Source organism: Channa argus, chromosome 15 (genome assembly GCF_033026475.1).
Source record: "Channa argus isolate prfri chromosome 15, Channa argus male v1.0, whole genome shotgun sequence".
NCBI classification, from domain to species: domain Eukaryota; kingdom Metazoa; phylum Chordata; class Actinopteri; order Anabantiformes; family Channidae; genus Channa; species Channa argus.
In genome coordinates, this window is record NC_090211.1 from 14165089 (window position 1) to 14189824 (window position 24736).

At 39.3% G+C, this 24736-nt stretch overlaps 1 protein-coding gene across 14 annotated transcripts; it reads left to right on the top strand.

The window, feature by feature from the left end:
- Positions 1-1142: 1142 nt before the first annotated feature.
- Positions 1143-24518, top strand: sun1b (Sad1 and UNC84 domain containing 1b). 14 transcript variants are annotated; one of them, XR_010910884.1, is made up of 24 exons: positions 5066-6205; positions 6619-6716; positions 13447-13635; positions 13815-14065; positions 15247-15498; positions 15664-15798; positions 16210-16359; positions 17059-17142; positions 17963-18073; positions 18208-18327; positions 18437-18530; positions 19331-19389; positions 20041-20237; positions 20384-20659; positions 20743-20835; positions 21018-21109; positions 21240-21384; positions 21488-21799; positions 21890-21974; positions 22428-22543; positions 22701-22868; positions 22956-23048; positions 23165-23646; positions 23765-24518. XR_010910884.1 is itself a non-coding variant. In XM_067478124.1 (23 exons), exons 2-23 carry the CDS (start codon positions 6634-6636, stop codon positions 23279-23281), a joined length of 3222 nt encoding a protein of 1073 aa, XP_067334225.1. In that variant the 5' UTR covers positions 3589-3867; positions 6619-6633; the 3' UTR covers positions 23282-24518. The 14 variants fall into 14 exon arrangements, 13 of the variants coding, with proteins under 13 accessions (XP_067334230.1, XP_067334225.1, XP_067334232.1 ...); XM_067478124.1 differs by lacking the exon at positions 5066-6205 and adding an exon at positions 3589-3867 and having other exon boundaries at positions 23165-24518; XM_067478122.1 differs by having other exon boundaries at positions 23165-24518.
- Positions 24519-24736: the final 218 nt, after the last annotated feature.

Consider the following 24736-nt stretch of genomic DNA (forward strand, 5'->3'; position numbering starts at 1 on the left):
ATGTGGTCACATGATTTCAGGGACAAAGGGCTCACATCACCATCAGTCCACAAACTGACAGGTGTCCGGTTTTTCAGGTTTTCTCTGTCTAAAGAGCTTATTCACAGGCTGATTTGTTGTTGTCATTTGAGCAGGGGTCTCAAAGCACTTTGAACTTCATTTACACATGTTGCTACTGTACTTTTGAATTCAGACATACTCAACATATGGTATATGACATATAATTGCAATACATAATTTTTTTATATAACATGAAAAAACACAAGCACACTTAAAAAAATACAGCCTTGTAAAGTGTGTGATGGGAAACATAAGTATAAATTAGAAAAATGTAAAGGATCTCAACAAACTTCCATAATAAAAACAATGTGAACAGTTTCTTTGTTCCTTTCTTTATATACAGCACATACAGCTTTATCAACCTTTTTCTTGGTACTTATTAGTCCTAAACAATTAACCAGCAAGTAGTTAACCAGTAAGGAATTGTTGGCTTTGAACAATCCCTGAAGCACCATAAAACTAGCCAGCACAAGTCCACATTTTTGTTCAGGTATACAGTCCCTTGTGATAGGAAGGAAATGTCTCCTGATAAGCACAGCTGAGGGGATTTTTTTAATTTCTTTTTTTTGTGGTACCACTTTTCACCACTTTTAACTTTTTCAAAAATGAGCACCAAGAGTAAAAATGTTAAAAATTTGTGAAATCATCCATGAATCCCGGTTCAATATTTTGTGTAGAATTTTGGAGTGTGTAAATTTGCCCAATCTAAAAAAATATTTATTATGCATTAAACAGCATTCTGTCACTGAAGTGCTTTCTTTGTTTGAACTTCATCAACTATTACTTTTTATAACGCATTATTATTTTTGCAAAAGAAAAAACGTATGATGATGATGATGATGATGATGATTATTATTATTATTACTGTTATTCTTAAATGGAGTTGTAGTCGTAGTAGTGGTTTTTAGATTTAGTTAAATTCAATGAATTCTTGTTGTTTTGGTAAAAGGCCACTAAGCGGGGCTGTTTTATTTCGTAAGCCAGTTTCACGGCGTTTTAACAGGTTCCATATTTGGTCATTTTTACCATATAAGGACTGACACATGTGACTCGAGGGTCGAAACGGAAAATATGACCGTAATGACCGGGAAAGGCGAACGTTAGGCAGAGTTTTTTTTTATGGGAGTAACGTAAATTTAAACGTGGAAATGCTCATCATCTTTTAGAGACTGGACTAAACTATGTAAGAGATAAACTACGGACGGTTACCCGCGTTTACCCTTAGCAACGGACAATCAGAATCAACATGTGAGTATCGAACATCTGCATGTCAATTAATTTCACATGTGCTTTCCTGATCCTGAACTGTCATGGAGCTAACGCTACAACTTCTCCTTACTTAGGTTTGCTAAATGTCTGCTTAGCTAGCTAACCGTTGTCCAGTGTGGCACTATTTTTGGAACATGTGTTTGGTCTTTCTCGGCTTTTTGAGCGGTTGGAGTCAAGTCCTATCTGCAGAGAATTTACACTAAAGCTTAAGACATAAAGAAACGGACTTGCGCTTTTGTTTTCGAACTTGTTAATGGTAAAATTGCGACAGAAGCGCTATGGAGTATCTGAGCAAACCACGTTCACCAACATTGAATAGGCTTATTATATTTACTTGCAAACAATCATATTTTTACACGCCATGCCTGCTGTGGCAATTTCATAACTCAACGCGTTCATGCGAAGCCGCTGTGCGCTTCCGTTTTCATAAAAACCCTAGAGACATTCGCATTTCATAGGTTATTTGGATTTCTTCAGTTTGCATTAGGGTGTGTGTTGAACTGTGACCTCTCTCATACATTTGCCGTAGAAATGTCTTGCATGGTACTGACTCCACTCATGCGTGAGGGTTTCTTTCTAAATGGAAAAAGTATGACCGAGATGTCTATTTTTGCTGAAACGGTGTGGAAGCAATCTTGTTCTTTATCATTAAGCACAGGAGTCGTCCACTTTGTGCCCGCTGTTGACGTCCAAAGGTCGCAGCGAGATTGCACGCGAAGTCCGTCCAAGTGACGTTTGCAGACTGCTGCCCAGCAGATGGCGCATCAGCCAATACCGCAAACCAGCCAATATAGAAACGGCTCTCTTAGTTTAATTGTAAAATTCAGATCAATTATTTTTATGTCCTCCTTTCAGATGGTTAACTGAAGAGAGGACTGTTTGTGGATAGGATTCAGGGACTAGCTTCTCTATGGACTCAAATCCCCAAACATTGTGTCGAAAATGAGTTCTACACTATTCTGTTGTTCAGCCTGCATAACCTCTACTTAACATTTATGTTACTATTTTTTATATCAGATATCCTATGCAGCAAGATATTTGTAACTACCCATTTTCTCTCACAATAACCTTTGTATTATTCTGTGAAGTGGGACTTTTTTTCTTGAGTATTTTTTACTCGCTAAATGAGGGTCTCTAAGTGGGAATATTTTTTATCTTAATTCGAACGTTGCATTTGGCAAAATTATTGTCCTGTGGGTCAGTATCTTTCGCTTACAGTCAAATATTATTTATTCACAAGACACATTTTGAAGTAATACAATAACTCAAAATAAACTATTTCAATTATTTTTTTAAAAGTAGAAACTCTCCAAGGAACTCTTGAGCAATATAACTAGCAAATTATTTACTGTTATTTCCTAATCAATACTTTTCTCTGCAGTTCACACGTCTTTTGTGTTGACTCTGAACTGGAGGAACACTGTAATAACGTTTTTCAATTTTATTAGTGCAACGTCAAATTCCACTTCTTAATGTTTGCAGTAACAAAACTACAGCAGTGTTGCAACAATAAAAAATTTTCCAACCTTTGCTCTGGCTGCAGTCTAAGATTCAGTTGTATTGTTGCAGCACAAACAAGACAGATCCGTGGTTAGTGGAAAGAACTATGAAGCAAACTCCTTTTTTTCCTTTCTAATTTAATACATTCGGAATTAATACACAGTTTAATCTTACAGGTGTTTAAATAGCATGTAGATGCTAATCTAAGGAAGTTTTAATAGAAATTATATTTTTTTAAAACAATAGGAGAATTTAATTGACTGTAGATATTTATAGACATTACTTTTGAGGTTCAGAGGCATTTAGACCGTAAATTTTAGATCGTGTGTATGTCCCATGGTGACGTAATATAGCACTGACATGCCAACTTGTTGGCATGGTAACTGAGATTAGGGGAAAGGGTTTAGGGAACTGGGACGAAAGCGAAGTTACTAGTTAGTCAAATGCTATTACTTATTATTATTATTATTATTATTATTATTATTATTAATCAGAATATTATTATTAATCAGAATATTAGTAGTAATAGCAAATCATAGTAGTGTTCTGGTGGCAGATGTGGTCAACAGCTGTAACCCCCCCCCCCCCTCTCTCTCCTAGAGTTCAATGTCAGCTTTGACGATAGTGAGATTGCCCCCAGTGCACGGAGCAGCAGCAGACCGGTACATGCCTCTGCACCAGTCCTGCTCTCCTCCAATAGATTCAAAGTGAGCGCCCTGGCCCACAATAGAGTGGGAGTGGGAGGATCAGCTCGACAGCGATCCTTCTGGCTTTGTTACGCCCGGGAAGCCATTTTGGAAATCTGCTTGTTGTGCACTAGCGTAACACTCACCAGCTACTGGCAAACTTTCGTATTTTTCTACATGAAAAACAAGGCTTGGAGTGTGTGGGTGCGCACTGATTAATAACCTTTTGGGTTTTCGCACATCGGGACGCCGGCGGAAGTCTGCGCATCTTCCGTCATTGAAATGTGTGGATCTTGTCCCTTTGGATTACGCTCTTAAACAATAATAACATATATGGACTCTACCCACGCGGGCAAGTTGACATACTACTGTTAACCTCATTGCAGTTATAATTTTCAGTTGTGGATGTGTAATTTCTTTTTATTAGAATTTATTTTGTACTTGCGGAGCTCCTTTATCCACAACTGTATGACACCAATTTTCGGGCCTTATTTACTAGGCTTATTTTTACAGATTCGTGACACTGACGGACATTTGATGTGTTGTATATTATTATTATTATATTATTATTGCTCAGTGGCTCCGTGCACTGACTTAAAAATGGTAAATACAGCCGGGTGATAAGAATTAGAAAATGTGCGTCGTTGAACAAGTTTTCATGAGTGACGCTGTCGTCTAAATACGCGGTATCTAAATTTAACCATGGCCAGGGTAGAATCATATGTCATTTGGCCTGTCTCTGTGTGCAGTTATTACTAAATTGAATAGCCAATGTTTATCAGAATTCACCAGTCTGAAACACTGTTTTGACAGTAGGCGGACTAGTCGCAGCCTGTCTGTCGCAGGTGGTTTGCGTAAAGTAAGAGAGACAGGTGGGGTGAAGTACAGGACTGTGGGAAAGGTGTCACTGTGCCGCATGGTTAGACTGTAGGTGTGTGTGGTGTTTAGAATGCTGTCGTGGTATGTTATTGTTCAGCCTGTCTCCTAAATTATGAGCTCATAACTAGATGGTTCTGTAACCCAGTAAGAGAAAAGCTGCAGACCTTGAATTGCTCTGTATTGAGGACACAGTCAGGCTAGAGTTCATCATGTTGATGGTCAGTGTCTGTTGTCATTTTGCACTGATCAGCCACAGCATTAGGTACACCTCTGTAGTCTATTGCAATTCAATGCAGCAGCTCTGACATGAATTCTACTTTTACAAGGTTAAATTTTAACTCAGTTTAAACTGTCAGAAAGGTGATAATTCTGCTGGGTGTTTATTAATGAGTTTAAAGTGGGTGGTGGAGTCAAACTGCTGTGTATTGTAAGAATAAGTTGTTCTAATGTTTTCTAAGGTTGGCCAAAACATTTGAACCACCTCTTCCTATAATGCACTCCAGTATGACTCCACCACCCACTATAAACTCATTAATAAACACTGTAGAATTATCACCTTTCTGACAGTTTAAACGATAAACTGAGAAAATGTAACCTTGTAAAAGTAGAATCAATGGCAGAACCACTGTGCCGGTTTGCATTAAATTGCACTGGTGTACTCAGTGTTATGGCTGATCAGTGTAGAGTGGCTCCATTGAGACTTGCATCACAAATCATACCAGTCAACAAGTCAAACAATAATAATCTTGGCAGGACTTAAGGACTTAATGGCTTTTGGATATTTGTTTCCATTTATTCCTCTTTTTAGCTTCAGGACTTGGATGCAGATTTAAAAGATGATTAAGATTATGGCATGAGATTTTGGTGGTTGATTTTAGGAAAAGCCATCTGTTTCTTGTTCCGCTACACCTTTGCAGCTGTTTTGAATTGCAGAGTAGAAGTTGGAGTAGGAGTTCCTTCTTTTGCTCATATGTGAGGAAGTTTTAGTAGTGTGCAGGTTCACAGCTTACATGCTATACATTGGGGCAGAAATGCAAAATCAAGCTATGAGATGAAGTTAAGTGCATTCCCTTTATTTTTAGATTTAGTTCACTATAAGTTCACTTTTGCAAGCTACCTAATTTTAGGTTTTAGTATACATGCAGTTGAATATCTTTAGGTTCACCTAGTTTTAAGAAATCAGTCTAATACTAAAGTCTTCTAACAAACTTTGTCTCCATGACGATGAAAGTGTTAGAGAGTTTTGATATGTTAATTGTATTGCATAAAATAAGGTATTTACCTTATTATTGACAATTGTCTGAATAAAAGAATAGATACCACAGTCTAGTCAGCACTTCACAAAATATAATGACTAAAAAGTTGAATGAATAGCTTTCTAAACTAGTTTAAATAAAATGGTGTAGGTGTACCTAATAAAGCGATGACTAAGTGTATAATGGAAATATATTTGTACAGCCTGATCACGTAAAGCAGGTTTCACTGAAAAGCTCAACCCTCAGGCAAGTGGTTTCCCGCCCCTTGCCTAAAACTCAGCCCCACCCTTAGCTGTTGTACTCGGTTTCATAATACTGCCTCTTCTGTGTGTGGAGCTTGTCCAAGCAGTTGAAGGAGTAGCTGTCCTGGTGAGGGGTCTGCTTAATTCAAATCAGAGAGAGGAGCGTCACCCTCTGTGTCCTGTGTCTGCCAGCCCTTCCTGTCAGTTGTCGCCTGTTTGCTGTGCAGGGGAGAAAAGACCAGTCATTCATTACAGCTTCACTGGCGTCTGTTACCTCCGTCATCAACAAGCCAGAGCCACCATGCAGGAAGAGGTCAGCAAACTCACGTCCACAGTAGCATTGTTGTGTTCTGGAGGAAGGGAATGTCCTGCTGTTCTCATTAGGGCCTGCAGTCACGGAATAGCAGTAACTTTAGGTTGTGTTTTCTTGGAGAGCAGCCTAGTGAATAGCATTAGAAATGATGTGGGAAGAGCGAATTTACCTGTGCTGTAGTGTATAAGTTCGATTTGTAAATGTGGTTCTGAATTTAGTTTTTAAAATACAGTTGGACAGTGGTAGAACCTGAGCTCATTAGCAGAACTAATTTGTCCGCAAGAGGCAAGCTGAACAAGGCAGTGCATGCATTTCTGGGAGTGTGAATAGAAGTTAGTTTGTTTGTTATTCCTCCCTCAACTGTGTCAGCTCTGGTTTAAACGGTCTCATCGTTTGCATCCTTACTCATGCAGCCCAAACAAAGAAGAATGACCATGGATTTTTCACAACTGCACACATATACACCACCACTGTGTGCTCCAGAGAACACCGGCTATACCTACTCCCTCAGGTGAGACCTCAGTGCTGTGCTGTGGCATGCTGCCTGCAGCACCAAAGAGTCAGGGCTATGGCATTTTGTTTAGGCCCTGCCTGTCATTTGTGACTCCAGGCAGCTCCGATAATTAACTGAGTATGAAGCAAAGTTGTATTTCAGAATACATTGCTAATATAATAGCTGGAAGTTTACTCCACGCAATATGATAAACCTGTGTATGCTGCCAAATTTTCCCAAAGGCTATTTGACATTTGGTTTTCATTCTCCTGCTTAAAGACAAAGCCTTAAAAAGCAAGTACTCAACTGTGTTTTTAGGATATTCGGGGAAAAATGTGGCATTGGTTTTGATGACTCAGCCGAATGGTTTAGCTAGTATTTATGTACTGTGCTTGTTTAGAGGGCAGTTAGTGAAGCTTGCTCCCTAGAATTTCTCTCTTTTATTATATTGAATCAATGTGTCTTACCAAATCTTTGCTCTTTTGCATTTTGTGACATGGTAAATGCATGTGCAACGTTTCTTAGGTTCCCAGTCATTACAGCTCACGCTCTACTGTAGGTATAGTTGACGCTTCACCAGGAAGGTCTGTGTATGTGGGGGATTGTTGTTGTCTCCTCTGCTGTCATTGTTAATGTGGGCAGGTCTCAGAACAGAGAAATACATTTGGGTGGTATGATCTAAAAATGAAATATTACCTTCTTCACCAGGCGCTGAACTCTTTCTGACTTAAGAGAACATTTAGGTATATTGCATGACTTTTGACAGAAGAGGCCACTTATCATTTTCGTGAAAGCATGAAATGTCTTTAAAAAAGTTTGAACAAAGACCTCCCATTTGGTTTACAGCTGTGTCTTGCAGAAATGCAGAGCACATTGTGAAAACTGCAGACCTGCTAACTACAGCACATCTTGCTGTTTCCGATCCAGCTAAACTAGTTGAGGCTGCAGTCTTTAAGTAATTATCTGTAGCAATATGTGACAGTTACATTAGCTGCCTTCTATTTTTAATGTGTCAGCAGCTCTTGTAGAGTATTTAAATAGGTTGTGGGAATGGCATTGATGCAAAATGAGAATTTGCCTGTTGGGTATTTTCCTGGGGATATAAAATAACCGTTAAAATAGTGGATATTGGAGTTGATGTGTCAGATCATAAATGGTAGAATAATCATCCAAATTACAACTTGCTATTCTCACAACCTTAAGTCATCCTTGTGATATACTAAGTGCATTCCAGCTATGTGAAATCTAGTATTAGTAATTAGTCATATGAATTTCCTTGTGGATTGAGGCAAAATGAGATGAATGTACAAAAGCCTGCTGGAATTTGCCAGGTGGACTGTTCAGTAAGGCTAATCGTTCTCCTTTGAGTTGTCAGCTGAGAAGCTATTAATGAACCTCACAGTCACAACCATAGACCTGATCCGAGGATTAGACTAATTGTTTGTGCTTCTTGATTAGCTAGTTGAGAGCTCTGTGTTTTAACAAACAGTAAATCTAAGTTTGCTGTAGGCAGTTACATGTCCTCGCCTCAGCTTAATATATCAGTACTGTATGTATGCATGGGCGACACTTAATACAAAAGAGCAGTGTAGAGACAGACAGAGTCAGGTGACAGAAACCGTTGGCCCAACAGTTGTCAAGATTCAAGAGGAGCGACATGTTTTGTATGGTCCAAGAGGGGGGAAAATAGTGAATCAGCCAGAGCCAATCATGTTTTGTTTCTATGCGCATTCAGCTCTTTGGAACCTCCCACAGACCAGGGAGAGACCACTGCAATGTGGACCACCAACCTAGCTTTAAATGAATTTATTAATACTGTAAATACAGTGTGGGACACAAAGAACTAGAGGTTTTTTTTGCTCCCACTTCCTCATAGCTGTTCTTTCCTTTAGTGGACAGATTCCGTGACTAACATTGTTCATTAAGACCAACAAAGTCAAAGTTAACATCAAGACATATTTTTTTGCAATATGACATTGGTAAGCCTTGTCTCTTGGAAAAAATGTCATATTAGAAAAAAACATGTCTTGATGTTAACTTTGAATTTATTGGTCTTAAATGATAGAGATAATTCAAGCAGCCACTGGTTCTGGTTCTAAAATTTTAGGGTTCAGTTATTTCATAGGCTTCACATTTTTTTCTTGCATTTTTTTAATCAAACGTTTTAGATAGAATTGAAGTCCTAAAAATAGGCTCTAAGACACTGGAAAGTTTATTTGGCTAAGTGATTATTGAATCGATCATTTGCTGATGTGGGCCTATTGTTTTTAGTAAAGCTAATTAGATGAAGCATTCTATTAACATGAAGAAAACACATAAATTCCTTATTGAAAAGTGTAGCGATAAGTGTTGAAACAAATTGATGCCCTCCAGTTCATTTTGCAGTATTTTGTACATTTATCAGCCCCTCCAGGAATTATTGACTGTGTGATTTCAACCAATCACAACCAATTCATACACACTTCATATTTTGTAACAGAAGTGAGTCAGTGGGGCTGTTGGGAGTTTTTTCCTACTAGATAGAGCTGAACTGTGATGGTAGTAAGCAGCAGGTGTTACCTAATAATTTAGGTTTATGATGAGATAACAGCAGAAAACTTACAAAGTCAAAATCATTAACCTACAGTAACCTGTAGTTTTAGTGACACTAAAAAATGTTTATTACTGACTTATGAAAGAATATGGGAAATGTTGTTTGCGCCTTCACATTTATGCATGAGTCGAGTTCTGCGGGACATGGTTCAGTGATGAGGCCAAGCTGTCTTTATCTAGGTACCCTGATTCCCAGTTGGCCAGATGTTTATGTTTTCACAGTTGCTTTGACATCCGGTGGGCTGTGTATGTTTTAGGACATCCCCTACTAATCAAGTGCCAAGCAAATGACAGAAGCTGGATTTTAAAGGCAGTCTGTGCTGTAGTTTGTGAGGGTAAATGAAAAAAAATAATAAGATAAAGGCATCTCCTTGAAAGTATAAGGCATATGCTGAGATACTGTACATGTCGGCAGTGTTTCTGTTGCTATATTAAGCAGGCTTGTGTTCGTTTGTTACAGCATCTGTCAGTTGGTTGTGGTCAATGTCCACTCTCTGCCACTGATCAGTCTCTCTCATGCTAGGGAGCTGTTTAGATTAATCTCCATGGCAACGACAGTCACATGAAATAGCACTTTCTATAGTACCATAGCATAGATAGTGGGGAAAAAAATGCTGTCTGTAGGAGGGAAAATGAGGTTGGCTGGATTGATCCTAATCAGTTGTGCCAAATCCTACCCAGAAGTAGTCAGATGGAAATTTAAGGGTTCTTTGCTTGGTCCCAGAGTTGTGGTTTTTAAACTCTGGTAAATACAGGCCTCAGCACCCTAGGGGAAAGAAGATGTTCTTCACTCTGTAGCGTTTCTGAGGAAACAAGAAGGCAGTGTGTGCCGAATTTGTGCTCTGATTTAGCGTTTTCCCTACTGGTTTCCTGAGACTGTCAGAGCTGAATTTTAGGAAAAACATTAAACACAGTATAATTTCAGTAATCACAGCATGGTCCCACAGAATCATTGAAGAGATTTGAATAAATAACTTGGAATGGAATGATAACAAAGCACTCAATGCTTTACTGCCAAATCCAGCATCCCTAGTCCCCCAAATTATTTGTTGCTGGCCCTGATCCCATAAGTATTTGTATTTAATTTTATGAGAAGGCAGTTTTGCAGTCACTGGAAGGAAATGGTCTGATCGAACCAATGACAAACTGAGCTACAGCTGCCCCTACACCTGTATTTTAATCTTTTACAGAGTAGGGCAAGAACCTCCCCTTTTCCTATGTCATGCAGTATTTACTAACAAATTAAAAAAAAAATATATCGTTATTTAAAGATTTGTTTTAAACACCCCCTTTTAAAAATGTGTGTGTGTGTGTGTAAGTGTATAGGCATTTTGCAAGCTTTTGACAAAACTCTTGTTACCACACTTGTGGTTTTGAAACTCAGATTTACAACCCATGTGGTTTTTATTATCATTCTCTGATCTCACCATCCTACATGTTCGTAGCATTTTTCTGCTTACAGTGAAGCATAATATTGTGCTAAATAAAGGAAAGGCAAAGCAGAAGCTACTGAAACGTACTGCATTACTATCTGATCCGATTCTTTGTGCTGTGCCTTGTAAGAAAGCTGGCTGTGCTCACTGTGTGTGGGAAGACAATCAAAGTTCTAGTGTTATGTAAAAAGAGATTCCAGGAAGCAGAAAGTCAGGATGGAAGTGTATTCTCCCTGTGTACACTGAGTCTGTCTCTTCATCTGAGTCTTCTCTGCGCACAAAAAAGCACAGTGTCCATCTCTATTTATATCACTGATGTAGGCTGGGGGAGCCATCTGGGAGAGAGACTCACAGATCAATTTGGATAACCAGAACAACTGAAGAGTTTGCAGACTAATTAAACATTGTTTACAGTTTCTGGTGAGACAGACTGGGAACTGAAAAGCCACTAGTTTTAAACATTGTTTTAGTTTCATAAAGCTTTGTTTTACCAACACCAAACGTAGATGCATACTTATTTTGATTGGGGATTGGTAGCTTGGTTGTACCTGAGTTGTCAGGTAGATCAGATGTTGACATAAATACCTGTACCTGGCTATAGTCTGCAGAGACAAGTGTCTCCATTCTCACCACACCCTGCCCTGTACAGGACTTCCGTCACAAAGGAATTCAGCCAGTGACATTACAAATGAGTGAATCATTGTGTTCTAGCTCAACATGCTGATAGTTGTACTGTATTTGTGTGTGTGTCATGTATCTGTGTGCTTGTATACACTCAGAGGCTTGCCATAGTAAAGTGTTTTTTGTTTTTTCTCTCAGGATGTAACTTTTTTAAGCTACCTGTGTTGTTCCCCACAGCAATATGTTGCTGACTATGAGGTCTTTCAATTAGATGCTGTATTATCTTGTAGTGCACCTACTATTGGCTTGACCCACTGGATTAACTGGACTTTTTGGCTCACTGGAAGGCATTTGCTCTCACTTTGCAAACAAGCAACAACAAACTCTGCACTGCACATACATTTTCTAAGCCAACCAACACATGATGGATGTTTTGGTTCACCTGTGTTTAAGAGCACCCTGTTTTGTCACTCCTGCCCTTCTATGTTCTTGAAAGTGACTTCACTGCACCGATCTTTTCAATCCTTACATGGCTTCTGATTCTGTTATTGGCAGTGTGTTGGTGTTTCTTCTGGCACTATTAAGAGAGACATGGTCAACAGTTGCTTTATATGTCAATTTTAATTAATACTCTATATAAATTAAATTAGCAAGAGTTGGCATTACTGTCGCTGCTGGAAAATGCTTAAGTTCGATGATAGAATTTATGCTTCTGCTGCATGTTTACATTTCTACTTTCTTTCGACTGCTTAGCAGTATGATGCTTAGCAGTAGAATGTAGCTAGGGTCAGTTCATCAGTCCCACCGTATGAAGGGGGAAAAGTCCTGCCTTGCCTTGTTGTACTGTATGTTCAGAGAATAGCCACTTGGAGCAAGAGGCAGGACATGTCCAAAGGCACATAAGTGGCTTTCAGTTGTAGTGTGTAATCCTGTGGGATTACAGCCAGAGGGGTGGTTATAGAACAACATGCTCAGTGAATGTAGAAATGCATACATGTATCTACATATACAGCAGCTGTTGTCTATCAATTGTCCTATGTACAACACTGTCTGAACAATATGCTCTGCTGTACAAGATGGACACTAACTCAGAACCAAACAATTTGTTTAAAGTATCTAGCAGGAAGTTTATTCCCTGTCCTGCAGTGAGAGATAAAGCGTATTGCCCCACCCCTTCATCCATCCTCCTCTGCATGAGTTATTGTGTGTCTGACCTAGTTGAATCATGTGCAGGCGTGTAGACAACCAGATTACGCTGTTTTTGCAGGCTAAGTTGTTTGTAGTTTATGGTTGTATTATAATTTGACATAATTTACTAGTGTTTTTGGCTATAAGCAAACACGAATATATCTTAAAAAGAGGTACTAAATACAATATATGCAAAATATTACCTGCTCAGAGAAGTAGAGAACTTTCATTGTAGGTTTATTGTGTTTATACTAGTAAAGCAATATTATAGAAATACTTTTCAATATGGTTCCTGTGAATTTTGCAAATGCTGCCTTGTAAATGCCATTCATTGCTGGCTTACTCTGGCAGGTGGGTGTGGCTCTGTGAGTCACAGCTGCACAGCGCTGGATAAAATAAAACTTGTACAGGGTGTTTCCACTCAAGGTTGGCTTTAGATTGCAGTGAGTATAGTGGATTAGTTTATTCTTGTTTGTAGACTTTATAATGTTTTTTTTTTTATATATATATAATGTTTGACTTTCAGAGAATCTTTGCCCACTCTTTTAGTTTGTTTTTTCAGTGCCTTATGAGTGAGTCACTTCCTGTTGGGCTCATGCCAATTATTTGGTACATCAGCACCATGGCTCTCTCAAAGCACTTTCTGCCTGTGTTTTTTATGTTTTTACTACTATGGTCTTGACTTGCTGAAGATGACACACATAAGGATTTTTTTTTTTTTGTAGGAATACAGAGCATTATATCTCTATTTAAAATTGGGTTGATGTTGAAAGTTGCATGAGGCCTCATTGTCTCCAGATGTATTTCTTTGCAGCAGAAATAAAAAAAAAAACTCCCCACCTGTGTCATGCAATACCTTGTTTTGTTCTAACTTTTCTGCTCTTTCTGCTCAACTCTTCTCTACTGTCTCTCAGCTCCAGCTACTCAACAGCAGCATTAGAGTTTGAGAAAGAGCACCATATTGCTCCTGTGTACGAGTCACCCAGGATGTCACGCCGTAGCCTGCGTTTGCAGACCAGTGCTGGTTACTATGGCAGTGAGAGCCTGGCAGATCATTCCCAGAACCACGGCAGCAACTACACCAGCACCAGAAGAGAAACACGGTGAGACTAGCAGTGTAATGCTCATATGTTGGCTCACTAAATGGTATTGTTAAATGTCTGTGTTTTCATCTGTTTGTCGGTGGACATGAGTCTGTTTGTCTTTCTTATGGTTACAACATACCTGTCATACTCCTGTTCATGCAACAAAACTCACTACTCTACCTTTTTGTCTCTTCCAGAACACTGCGGAGCAAAAAGCAGCAGTCGAATCTTAGCTCCCTGTCATTATCTCTGAGCCAAGCTCCCACACCAAGGAAAACACTGTCCTTCTCAGCTGTTAGTACCCCAATTAACAGTGACAATTTGCAGGAGAGCAACACAGCATCTGATGGCTCTTTGCACACCTCTATCCTGGACCAGTCCCACCTGAGACAACGCACCATCACCACAACTACAACCACCACATCTACATCTGTGGATGGACAGTGGGGTCAGTTGTTAAAAATCTAGCTTTAATTAAAAGTAAACTGCCACAGAAATGCAGAATGCTAAATTCAGATTCCCAGGATCTTTTACTTTTAATTCCACCTTTCAACCTTTTGTTATTCTTTTAGTTGCGTACATTGTCTGACTTCTTCAGAGTCTCCTGGACTATAAAGTTTTGTTGAGTTATCATTTGCAATCCTGAATATATAGCTTTAAGTCACAGTTATTAACTGGTTCTGAATAACTAGCAATACTGTTTTCTTTTTTTTTTTTTTTTTTCATTTTGGCTTATCTCGTATGTTCAGGGTCGCCACAATGGATTGCTCGCCATTTAAATTTGGCACATTTTTATTCCGGATAAACTTTCTGACGCAACCCTTCCCAATGTCTACTATGGTTGGGACCAGTACTTGGCACAGTAATGTTTATTGTCTTGCCCAGGGACACTTTGACATGAGCCTCCAGCCCTATGGTTGGCGGACTGCCACTCTACCTACTGAGCCACTGCAACCCCTTAATTACTAACAATACTGTAATTCTTGGAAACTTAAGAAAAACCATAGGATAAAATTAAACTGATGATCTTCAGGTGAGTTTAGGAACCGCAAAGGCAAAATGTAAAATTCAGCACAATATATTTTATAATCATAAGTGAAAATTATAACTGTTTCAAACATAATAAAAATACTGTAGAAGCAAAGCAGTAACACAGAATTAGCCATTTTAGTTATAACCTTTATGGTCAATATTGCAAAATTTGAAGCATAAAAAATACATTATTTTGTGTTTTCAATAGTGTATTCAATTAATACACTTAGATCTACAGTTTTACATGCTACCACATTAATGATAATCCAATGTTATACCGTATAATGCAATACTGACAGCCCATTTTGCTTACATAGTGAGTGCTTTTATATTTCCAGTAAGTACTTATTTACCTTTTACTTTAGTAAGATTTGTAAATGCAAGATTTTTACTTCTAACAGTATTTTAATATTGTAGTGTCTACTTTTATCTAATTAAATTAACTTAATATTTTCTTCCACTACTGTAGCTACAGTATTTACTGTACCTTTCAAGTGAAGCATTTGCAGACTTGCACAGCAATGTCTTTGTCTATATAACAGTGTCCTTTTGTGTTTTTTAATTATTAACTCTCATTCATCTGTGTTGTCTTTTTAGGTAGAGGCTCCATCACTGATTACAGTTCAGGTGTTAATGGTGATGCCAGTACATCAAAGTCCCACACCTCACCTGCCAATGGCTATATCTGCCATGACTGCTCTTTACATTCTCAGAAGATGGACTCCTTTGTTACACGGTCTTCATCATCATCATGTCAGGCTGTACAAGCTTCCACAGACAACCTCTCCTTGTCATCTTCACCATTTACAAGTATATACTCCAGAGACAGGAATCAGCGGAACAAGACAGGTGAGAAGAAGTTGAGTTCGAGTGAAATGTTACATTTGAAATGCAGCCTGCTGTTCTTCCTCACATTTGTTGAAATTATTGAATCTAGATATTGAATGACAAGTATGTCCATCTTAATTAATTTGTGATAATGGGAATGTAAATGGAAGTGGTATCTCTTTCCAGGTGTCCTGGTGTCAATGTCTAATACGTGTATGCACTACAGCAAAAGAGCCCTGGCCCCCATAGTGTCTTTAGTCACTCTGCTCTTCAACAATGTGCTCTGGCTTGGTTCTAGGGCAAAGATCACTCTAGGAAAAGGTATACAGCACAAAGTATATTGCTCCTCATTGCTTAACCACTTTTTTTTTCCTTCTGTATTTGCAATAGTATTTTTATCTGAATGACTTACAATCATCTATGTGACCTTAAAGGAAAAATGGATATTGGGTTAACCTCTCTTTGAATCTCATACTGAGAAGGCCTCTCACCACCTCTATAATATTTCTAACTTAGTGTTGGTCTGACTCATTTAACATGTAGCCTCTTGTTACCTTTCATCACATGGAAATTATAATGTTTTTTTTTTTTTATTCTCTCAGGGTATTTTCATTTTCACCTACTTCTCTTTCTCATCTGTTCCCATAGTTATTTAAAATAATTTACACTGTTTCTCTAGCCATGACTAAAGTGCAAGACTAACATTAAGCGTACGGGCGGGTCTGTCACCAGGTGTCCTTGCATCATTTTTGGATTCGATGAGAAAAGCAGTGTCCTCCAGTTTGTCCCAACTGTGGCTGTTTAAGCAAAGCGCTCTCCACAAGATGATGGGCGAAAAAGCTAATACCTATGAAGGACAAGGTACCAGCTGCTACAGCAAAGGTCAAGGGTGCAGCTGCTCCCCTATTAATAAACGTTATTACATCTTTCTCCTTCTAAAGCTCTTACATTTGTTTTTATTTTTTATTTTTGAGAAACATCTTCATATTGTAATGAATAAGTAGTCTTTAAAAAATGAGATTGGCAGACGAATATCTCCCTGTTTGGGTCCAAGTATCTTATAAACGGAAACCATTGTTGGGTTAGTATGGACAAAGTTATCACAGGATAAGTTGCATTTTGATCGTGTGAACCATTCACATGATGCTGCAAGAAGAATTTGTGCACTTATGTAACCATTTAAGCAGAACTAGAAAGACTCCCCGACTCTTTCCTCATTGATAACTCTGCAGTTTTCAAACTACTGTAACTGGTATGTTTGACAATAGTTTCCGTTTGCACAAGGTCAATTTTTTATTCCCAGTGTACTGCTGTTTTAAGCTTTCTCTTTTACAGCTACTGAAGAACATTACTAACTCTTAAGGCATGGTTTTCTCCACATATCACTGTTCTTATTTCTAGCAGTCGTCACCTATTACTGTCACTTCCAGTAGCTGTTCTGATGCATCTCTGCATTTCCTCTACCATCACTTCAATATTATCTTCTACAAATTTATCATCCTCTCCATAACAGTTTGTTCATGCAATGTGTGTGTGTGTGTGTGTGTTACTGTATGTAAATAAATGCTTTGTATGTCGCAGCTCACTCAAGTTTCTGTGGAAGCATGAATGTGAAGGATCTGGTGACTGAAGATGCATCACATCTCAAACTCAATGGCTCCCTCTGTAAGCACACACACACACACACAGACACACTCTTTCTGTCTATAGTCAGTATGTTGCCTTGTGGTAGCTTTGATTGAAAGAGTTAATACTATGCATAACCTCTGCCTGGCTCGGCAAGCAGAGGTTATGTGAACTGTTTAAACTAGTCAGCAGCCTTTGGCAATCATGACCCTTTTAATTCAACATGTACCTTTTTCAATAGGCCGCTTTGACACCTAAAGTAACATTAATCCCCATTTTGGGTTAATGAGGTGCATACTTTGTTGCAGACATACAGTAACAGGAACCAAAAGTGGTTTTAACAGTGGACTGTTCTCCAAGTTAAAAATAAAAAACACTAAGAACGAATGCAATGAAATAACGACAGTAAACAGTCAGAAACACAGCACCAGCTGAATTAATCAGCTTTATTGGACTTTTATTTAAATTTTCATTCTGAAGTCCAGCAGTTCCCAAAAAATGTGTGTCTTATTTTGGAGTCCAGTACTAAATTGTTAAAGTGAAGAAACAGAACAATAAAAATGAAGGCACAGTTGTGGAATGACAGCAGGGGTGAGAGTTTTTCATCAAGCTTTGCATGGTGTGCCATCACAAATAAGTTTACATATGTGTGTTTACATACAAGATCCTCACTTTTATTCATTGTATACCTCCTAATTTGTTTGTATTTTTTATTAGTATTTTCTATGTTCTGCTTTGATCATTTGCATATAATTTTCATAACTTCATATGTTTTAGTATGTTTATAAATCTATTCACACATCCTTTGTTTTTGTGTTTTTTCTGTTTGACTGCTATCCATAATTTTTCACATGAACAGGTGATGACTGTAAAGGGAAGCAGTATTCTGAGAAACACACCCTCCTCCTTACACAGTCCTCCAGGTCTCAGCGCCTGGTGGGGGCACTGTGGCGCCTCCTAGCTTATACAGGTTAACCAGCACTTCTCTTAACGTTGTTGACAGAATAGGTTTAGCAAAGATAAGTTTATAACTCAACTACTCCTGCTGCAATTAATTACTTAAAGCTTTATTATTCTTTTTTTTTTCTCCATTTTGTATTCCAGGTTACTGCCTCCTGCAGCCTGGCTACTGTGTGGTAGGAGCAGGCAAAGCTGTAGGTTCAGGGGTCAGCACAGTGGCTCAGAAGCTGGTCTCACTGATCTGGATGCTCCTGACAGCTCCAGGTTACCTGCACTTTTTTCATCCTATTTTTCTTTCTAATCTTCTTAGACATCATGGTCTGACTGTGGTCTTCTCGTACTGTTTTTTAATTCATTTTTTCAATCTGCTCAGTTAAGGCAGGCAGAGGGCTTTTGTGGTTTCTTGCAACAGGATGGTACCAGCTTGTGTGTCTCATGTCCCTCCTCAATGTCTTCTTTCTGACACGGTAAGGGACTTTTTTTTGTTGTTGTTGTTGCCTTGTATAAAAGAGCAAGTCTGACACAGTTTCAGAAACTTGCTGCTGATGTAATCAATATGGCTATTAAAAAATTGTGTCACGTAACAATTTAATGGAGGATCACTCGAAATGATGAACATCCATAGAATAATCACTATATCACTTTTCTCAGTTTTAAGAAGCTGTGCAGAGAGGTTCAGCTCAGCTGTTGAGCCCACAACATTTTTTCATTCAATTCTGAAAACCTTTTCAATGCACAACACCAAACAGGAGAAACTAGCCGCTAAAAACAGTGGTGCATTTGGCACCTAATGAACCGGGCGTTTGCCTCAGAAGTAGATAGAGACCAAAATAGTACACTTTAAGCTTTTAGTGATCAAATGGACAGACCCATAATTTAAAATGAATGATGATGGCTTAGTGACTGCTAAATGTGTACACATGTTTGTTTGCTTCAAAATTCATCACTGTTGTTTTGTGTTGGTTGTGTACCAACTGCCTTTAAATCAGTAATGGTATGTTTATTTTTTTTTCTGCATTAAGATTTTATAACTGCACTTGTGTCTGTTTTTACTGAGTTTGTTTTTTAAGAAGTTTAAATTAATATTGCAAACAAATTTGTTCATTGATACCTTCAGCAAAAGCAAATTTTAAGGGCTTTTACAGAGATCTTCATGTGGTAAATAAAAAGTTATGTGCTAACAGTATTCATTCACTGAGATCCTTGAATTAAGAGCATGTACACCTGTGAGTTGTGTGCTAATTTGACCTGTATGTGGCTGTTTCAGATGCCTTCCCAAACTCTGGAAGCTCCTGCTGCTTCTTTTGCCCCTTTTGCTCCTCTTTGGTGAGTCTGAGAGAACGCTCAGCATGCTCTGACTTTATCACAGGTGTAACCCATTTAGTGAATACACACTGACAGTGAAGCTGTGGATGCTATAACCAGCACACATCCCCAGAGTATGGTGCAAATCTAGTACCAGATTGAGGTCAGTCATTTCAGGGCTTCTGAAAAGTTCTTTCTAGTGGGTTACGTCACTTCACTGTGTGAGGAAAAAGAACCCACTACAAAGATGTTAAACGATAAGAGTTTTTCTTTTTTTTTTTTTTTTTTCATTTCAAAATATTTCACATATTTTGCACACATGTCCCTTTGATTGATTTTTATTTTTTCAATCTTTTAGTTACTTTAAGGTGGGGTACTACATTTTTAATAGTGTACAGTATAACTATATTACATATAAATGCTACAGTAAACTTTGGCTTTACTGTTCATTGAAAGTGACTATTTTAGGTATTTTGATATATCACATTATACACAATGTACACATACACGCTTACCCACAATTCAGTCTGTTTGGTATCTACAATCTTCACTCGAATTTATAAAACTTCTCTAAAGGATTTAATCCATTCAATAATACATCATGAACTTGTTTTGATTGACTTGCCAGCAGGCACCAGCAGTTTAACCTCCACTGTCTATCATCCCATTCAGCTTTATGGCTGTGGGGTCCGTCCACCACTGCATTGCTTGCATACCTCCCAGCCATAAACCTAACAGAGTGGCGTCCTACATCTCCTTTCACCCTCTTGGCCAAGTTGGTGCCAACTTCTGCTCCAGTACTTGTCTCCGTCCCTGCATCTAAGGCTCCATTGGAGGAGACCCCAGCCACCCCAGTATCACAGGCACCGGTAAGTAAGGTAACATAGTAAGCACCATTAAAACAATATTTTAATCCACTGAGAGAATGTGAGCTTTAATCACAACATATGGTTATGAAATTCTTCTCTCTTTTTTTTTTTTTTCTTTACCCCACTTTCTTTTTTCACATTCTCAGTCAATCCTTCCACCATTGGCGGGTTCTACTGTGGACTTGGAGCGCCTTGAACGTTTGGAGCGACAATTAGCCTTGCTGTTGGAGCGAGTCCAGCAAGGTGACCAGAAGCAAGAACAGCGTCATGGAGACATACTGGGTCTCTACAGCAACTTGAGGGAGCAGCTCCACACTCAGACGGACAGGGAGAGCCTGGGACTGTGGGTGTCATCCCTGCTGGAGCAGAGGCTCAGTTTGCTGCGAGGAGAGCTGGAGCAGGAGAATACACACAGAACACAGGTCAATACATGATGATAAAGACACGTTGTTTTTGAAAGTTTAGGTTTCGAGTTACAAAAATTATGTTTTTAATTTGTTGACAGAGTGCAGAGGAGCATAAAAAGCAGCAAGAAAGTCAGGCAGCAAGGCTGGCTGACTTTGAATTACAGCTCAACACACTAGCTGTCAAAACAGAGGTACTGTACATACAATAAATGTTTTAATTGTGTGTGCAAATATCTTATGGCTAATGGGCAAAAAAGATTTTTTTCTTCGAGTGACAATAACGTCTTGTGTTTATTTTTTAGATTATGTAAGTGAAAGGTTCACTTATTTGTTTTGTGTCTTCAGTAATGTTTATCCATGACATATGTTGCAGGAGGTGCAGGAGAAGCAGCAGCAGTATGAGCTCCAAATGGAAAAACAAAAAAAAGAGGTTGTCACTTCAGTACCAGACACACCTCCTGTCAGGTACAAATACCATGACACAGAAACAAACCTTCACATTTGCATTTTATGGGATCTAATGTGCTAATCACATTTTAATGAACAATTTCCTCAAAATTATAACAGCTCACATGTCATTTTCTCTTTCACCCAGTGTTGGTGTTAAGCAGGAGGACCATGATGCTCTGCTGGTTGAGGTGCAGAGACTAGAGGTGGAGTTGGGTAAAATCAGACAGGATCTGCAGGGTGTTGTCGGGTGTAAGGGCAAGTGTGAGCAGCTGAACACACTGCAGGACACAGTAAGTACCACTCCTGCAATATGAACTGGTGTGACAATATCTCCAGGTTGCATAAAATGTCTTTCATTTCTTTTTATTACATTTGTGTATTTCTTATTCCCAGATATCCATTCAGGTGTCCTCTCAAGTGCGTAAAGAGTTGCAGGCTCTGTTCTTTGGCAGTGCTGGGGCAGAAGAACAGGGGGAGGTGCCTGAGTCTCTGATTGCCTGGCTATCCCATCGCTACGTCACCACACCTGACCTGCAGGCTGCACTGGCCTCCTTGGAGCTGAGCATCCTGAGAAACGTGTCCCTGCAGCTTGAGGTTAACCGAGCCCAGACCCTTGGTGAGGCTGAATCTCAAGCCAAGACCATTGTTAATACAGTGACTGGAACTGTGCAGCACACTGCTGCTGGGGAGGGGCTAACAGAAGAGGTAACATACTCTTAGATTTCCATCTTAATCTCACAAAATAAGATGAGTGTTAGTTTATTAACTCTTCTCTCTGCAACCTCTCTATCCCAGCAAGTGAAGCTGATCGTCCAGAACGCTTTGAAACTCTACTCCCAGGATCGGACGGGTCTGGTGGACTATGCCCTGGAGTCTGGAGGTAAGATAGCAACAACATATAGAATCATCGTCTGTCCATACTGGGCCCTTTACAAAAGCCAGTAGTTAACCTTCTAATGGGCCAAAAGGATTAAAAACCTAGCAAGCACGCAGTTGTTTGTGGTCATGTATGTCTGCTGCGTAATAAGAGAGTGGGCATTAGCCAGGCTCAAGAACGGCAGTGTATTGGTGGCAAAAGCTCAGGTCCCACCAGCAGGCCCTGTAGTGAGAGCTCCGTTGACCTATGTGGTGATTCCGTTTACAAGGATCCTTTTTAATTCACGCCATGGAACTTAGTGCATTGCATTACAGTCTATCCTATACATTTCCAAAGCGGAGTTTAACACACAAACTAGCTGATTTGAAACTACATTCTGCGTTAATAATTATTTAATTGACTTAAACTCATTAATGGCAGAATAAAGCTTTCTGGATTTCCTCCGTTTGTGTTCAGGTGGCAGCATCCTCAGCACCCGCTGCTCAGAGACATATGAGACAAAAACAGCTCTCATGAGTCTGTTTGGTCTGCCACTGTGGTACTTCTCCCAGTCGCCACGTGTTGTCATTCAGGTGAGCCTCCCCAGGAGATCTCCAAGAGACATTTCTGATACTACATACTCTACAGCTGTTAAGTTACGATGTTGGGTGAGGAAACTAAGTTGCATGTTTTTGCTACGAATAATAACTAAACTAATTTTGCCATTTCTCCTCTTACTCCCCTCCCCAGCCTGATGTATACCCAGGTAACTGCTGGGCATTCAAAGGCTCCCAGGGCTATCTGGTGATTCGTCTATCCATGAGGATTCTGCCCACATCCTTCGGTGTGGAGCACATCCCTAAGGCCTTGTCCCCTACTGGAAATGTCACCAGCGCTCCACGCAACTTTACTGTTTTTGTAAGGGACCTCCTGACTTTGACACTATCCAATGCAAGCATCAGTGATTAATAGTAGTTGTTTTCTCTTGTGCTTGCTTATGTACAGGGTTTAGATGATGAGTACCAAGAAGAAGGGAAGCTGCTGGGACACTACACTTATCAGGAAGATGGGGAGTCACTACAAACCTTCCCTGTTATGGTAACTGTAGAGGCACTTCCCAACCTATGTGAAATAAAAATGACTTGAAATAATTACTATGCGTTGCTAAATACGTTGGTGAGTATGCGCTGACGTATTCACCTCTTCTATTCCAGGAGCAGAATGACAAGACCTTCCAGATCATTGAAGTGCGGGTGCTGTCTAACTGGGGTCACCCAGAGTACACCTGCCTGTATCGCTTCAGAGTCCACGGAGATCCCAGACCTCAGTGAACCAACTACTAACCTAAATGCTCATATACAACATATCACCCTATCTGTACATAGCCCTACCAACTTTGTATCAATGGAGGGAACTCTGTGGTACTTTTCGGATGTTCTTTAATGGAAGACACAGAAGATGTAGTTTGTTTAAGGAATGTGCGTGAATGGATTCATGAGCAAGTGTTTTGTAATATTGAAGGGATTAGAGGAAAGTCTGTTTTAAGGATCGCAGAAGAGGAACTGAACCACGAAAGAAGCTAAAAAGTCCCTGTTTCCTGTTTCTAAAATGCCTCTTGCACTGAATTGGCCCATGATAGGCTCCACTGAATGAATAAATCCATCCCTTCTTTGACAACTGTCTCTTCTAGAAGAAGGTGAACACTTCAAATGAGGGCTGACAGATCATCTCTACTATTTCTTCACACACTGTATCTCAGTCTGAATTGTTTTTTGTTCTTAACCATCTATATTTGAATTCATTTTCCTTCACAGTCTGCAGTACTGTTTTCAGGATCAAAGCCACTGCACCATTGCCTGTGACAGTGTCTGGGCATCTCACTTCCCATAGACTCTGCAATGACTCTAACTGAGCTGTTGGAGCAGCCTGGAGGACACAAGTACACGCTCAATGGTTGTATACGGGACATGTAAGGCTCAATACACTGACGTGGCATCATGCATCCACATAGCCATAAGTTTGATTTTAATTCTAGTTTTTCCTGGAACTGAACATGCTGCCTATGGACAAGTTGCTAAATGTTTTCACAAGATTGTGGCTTCATGCAAGTTGTCCCGTAACTACACAGCAACACTATGTAACCACTCGCCCAACTCGTGTTCCGAGTATTAGGAGGCTTTTCACTATGTAAATTGGAAAAAATATGTGTATGACTATGGACAGACTTCAGGATTAATGCTAGCATGTGACTTTCCCTGAACCATACTCTAACTTTCACATGCCTCATGAATTTACTAGAGTGTGTATTCTCAGATGGTTTGAGTCCTGTGCCTGGATCTCAAATGTACAAATTGATGTTAAAAGCTAAATGATGTAACTACTCCTATAGATGAGGTAATTTTTCTTTTGTTTTCATCAAGAGGAAACTGTTTGTTCCTCTAGCTCAGTCATATACGTCCCCCTCACATGGGCTCACACTATTCCGAAACCCTGATGGAATGTAATCTGTATATTTCATTGTTGATAATTGCTCCTTCGTAAGATCTGGTTTTATCAGTGTTGCTTTATCATCCTGTTATTATTTTATTACTATTATTTCTTCTGTTATCCATAGTGTTTTTTTGTTGTTTCTTATTGGGGTTGTTTATAGTATCAGAGAGTGCACTGCAGCAGCTTGTTGGAGAAATGCGTGTATGACACAGGTCTTCACAATTTGTAAAAAAAAATCGGGATGTATGTAGACACCATATGGTTGCAAATGGAGGAAGTCTAAAATGGTATGTATA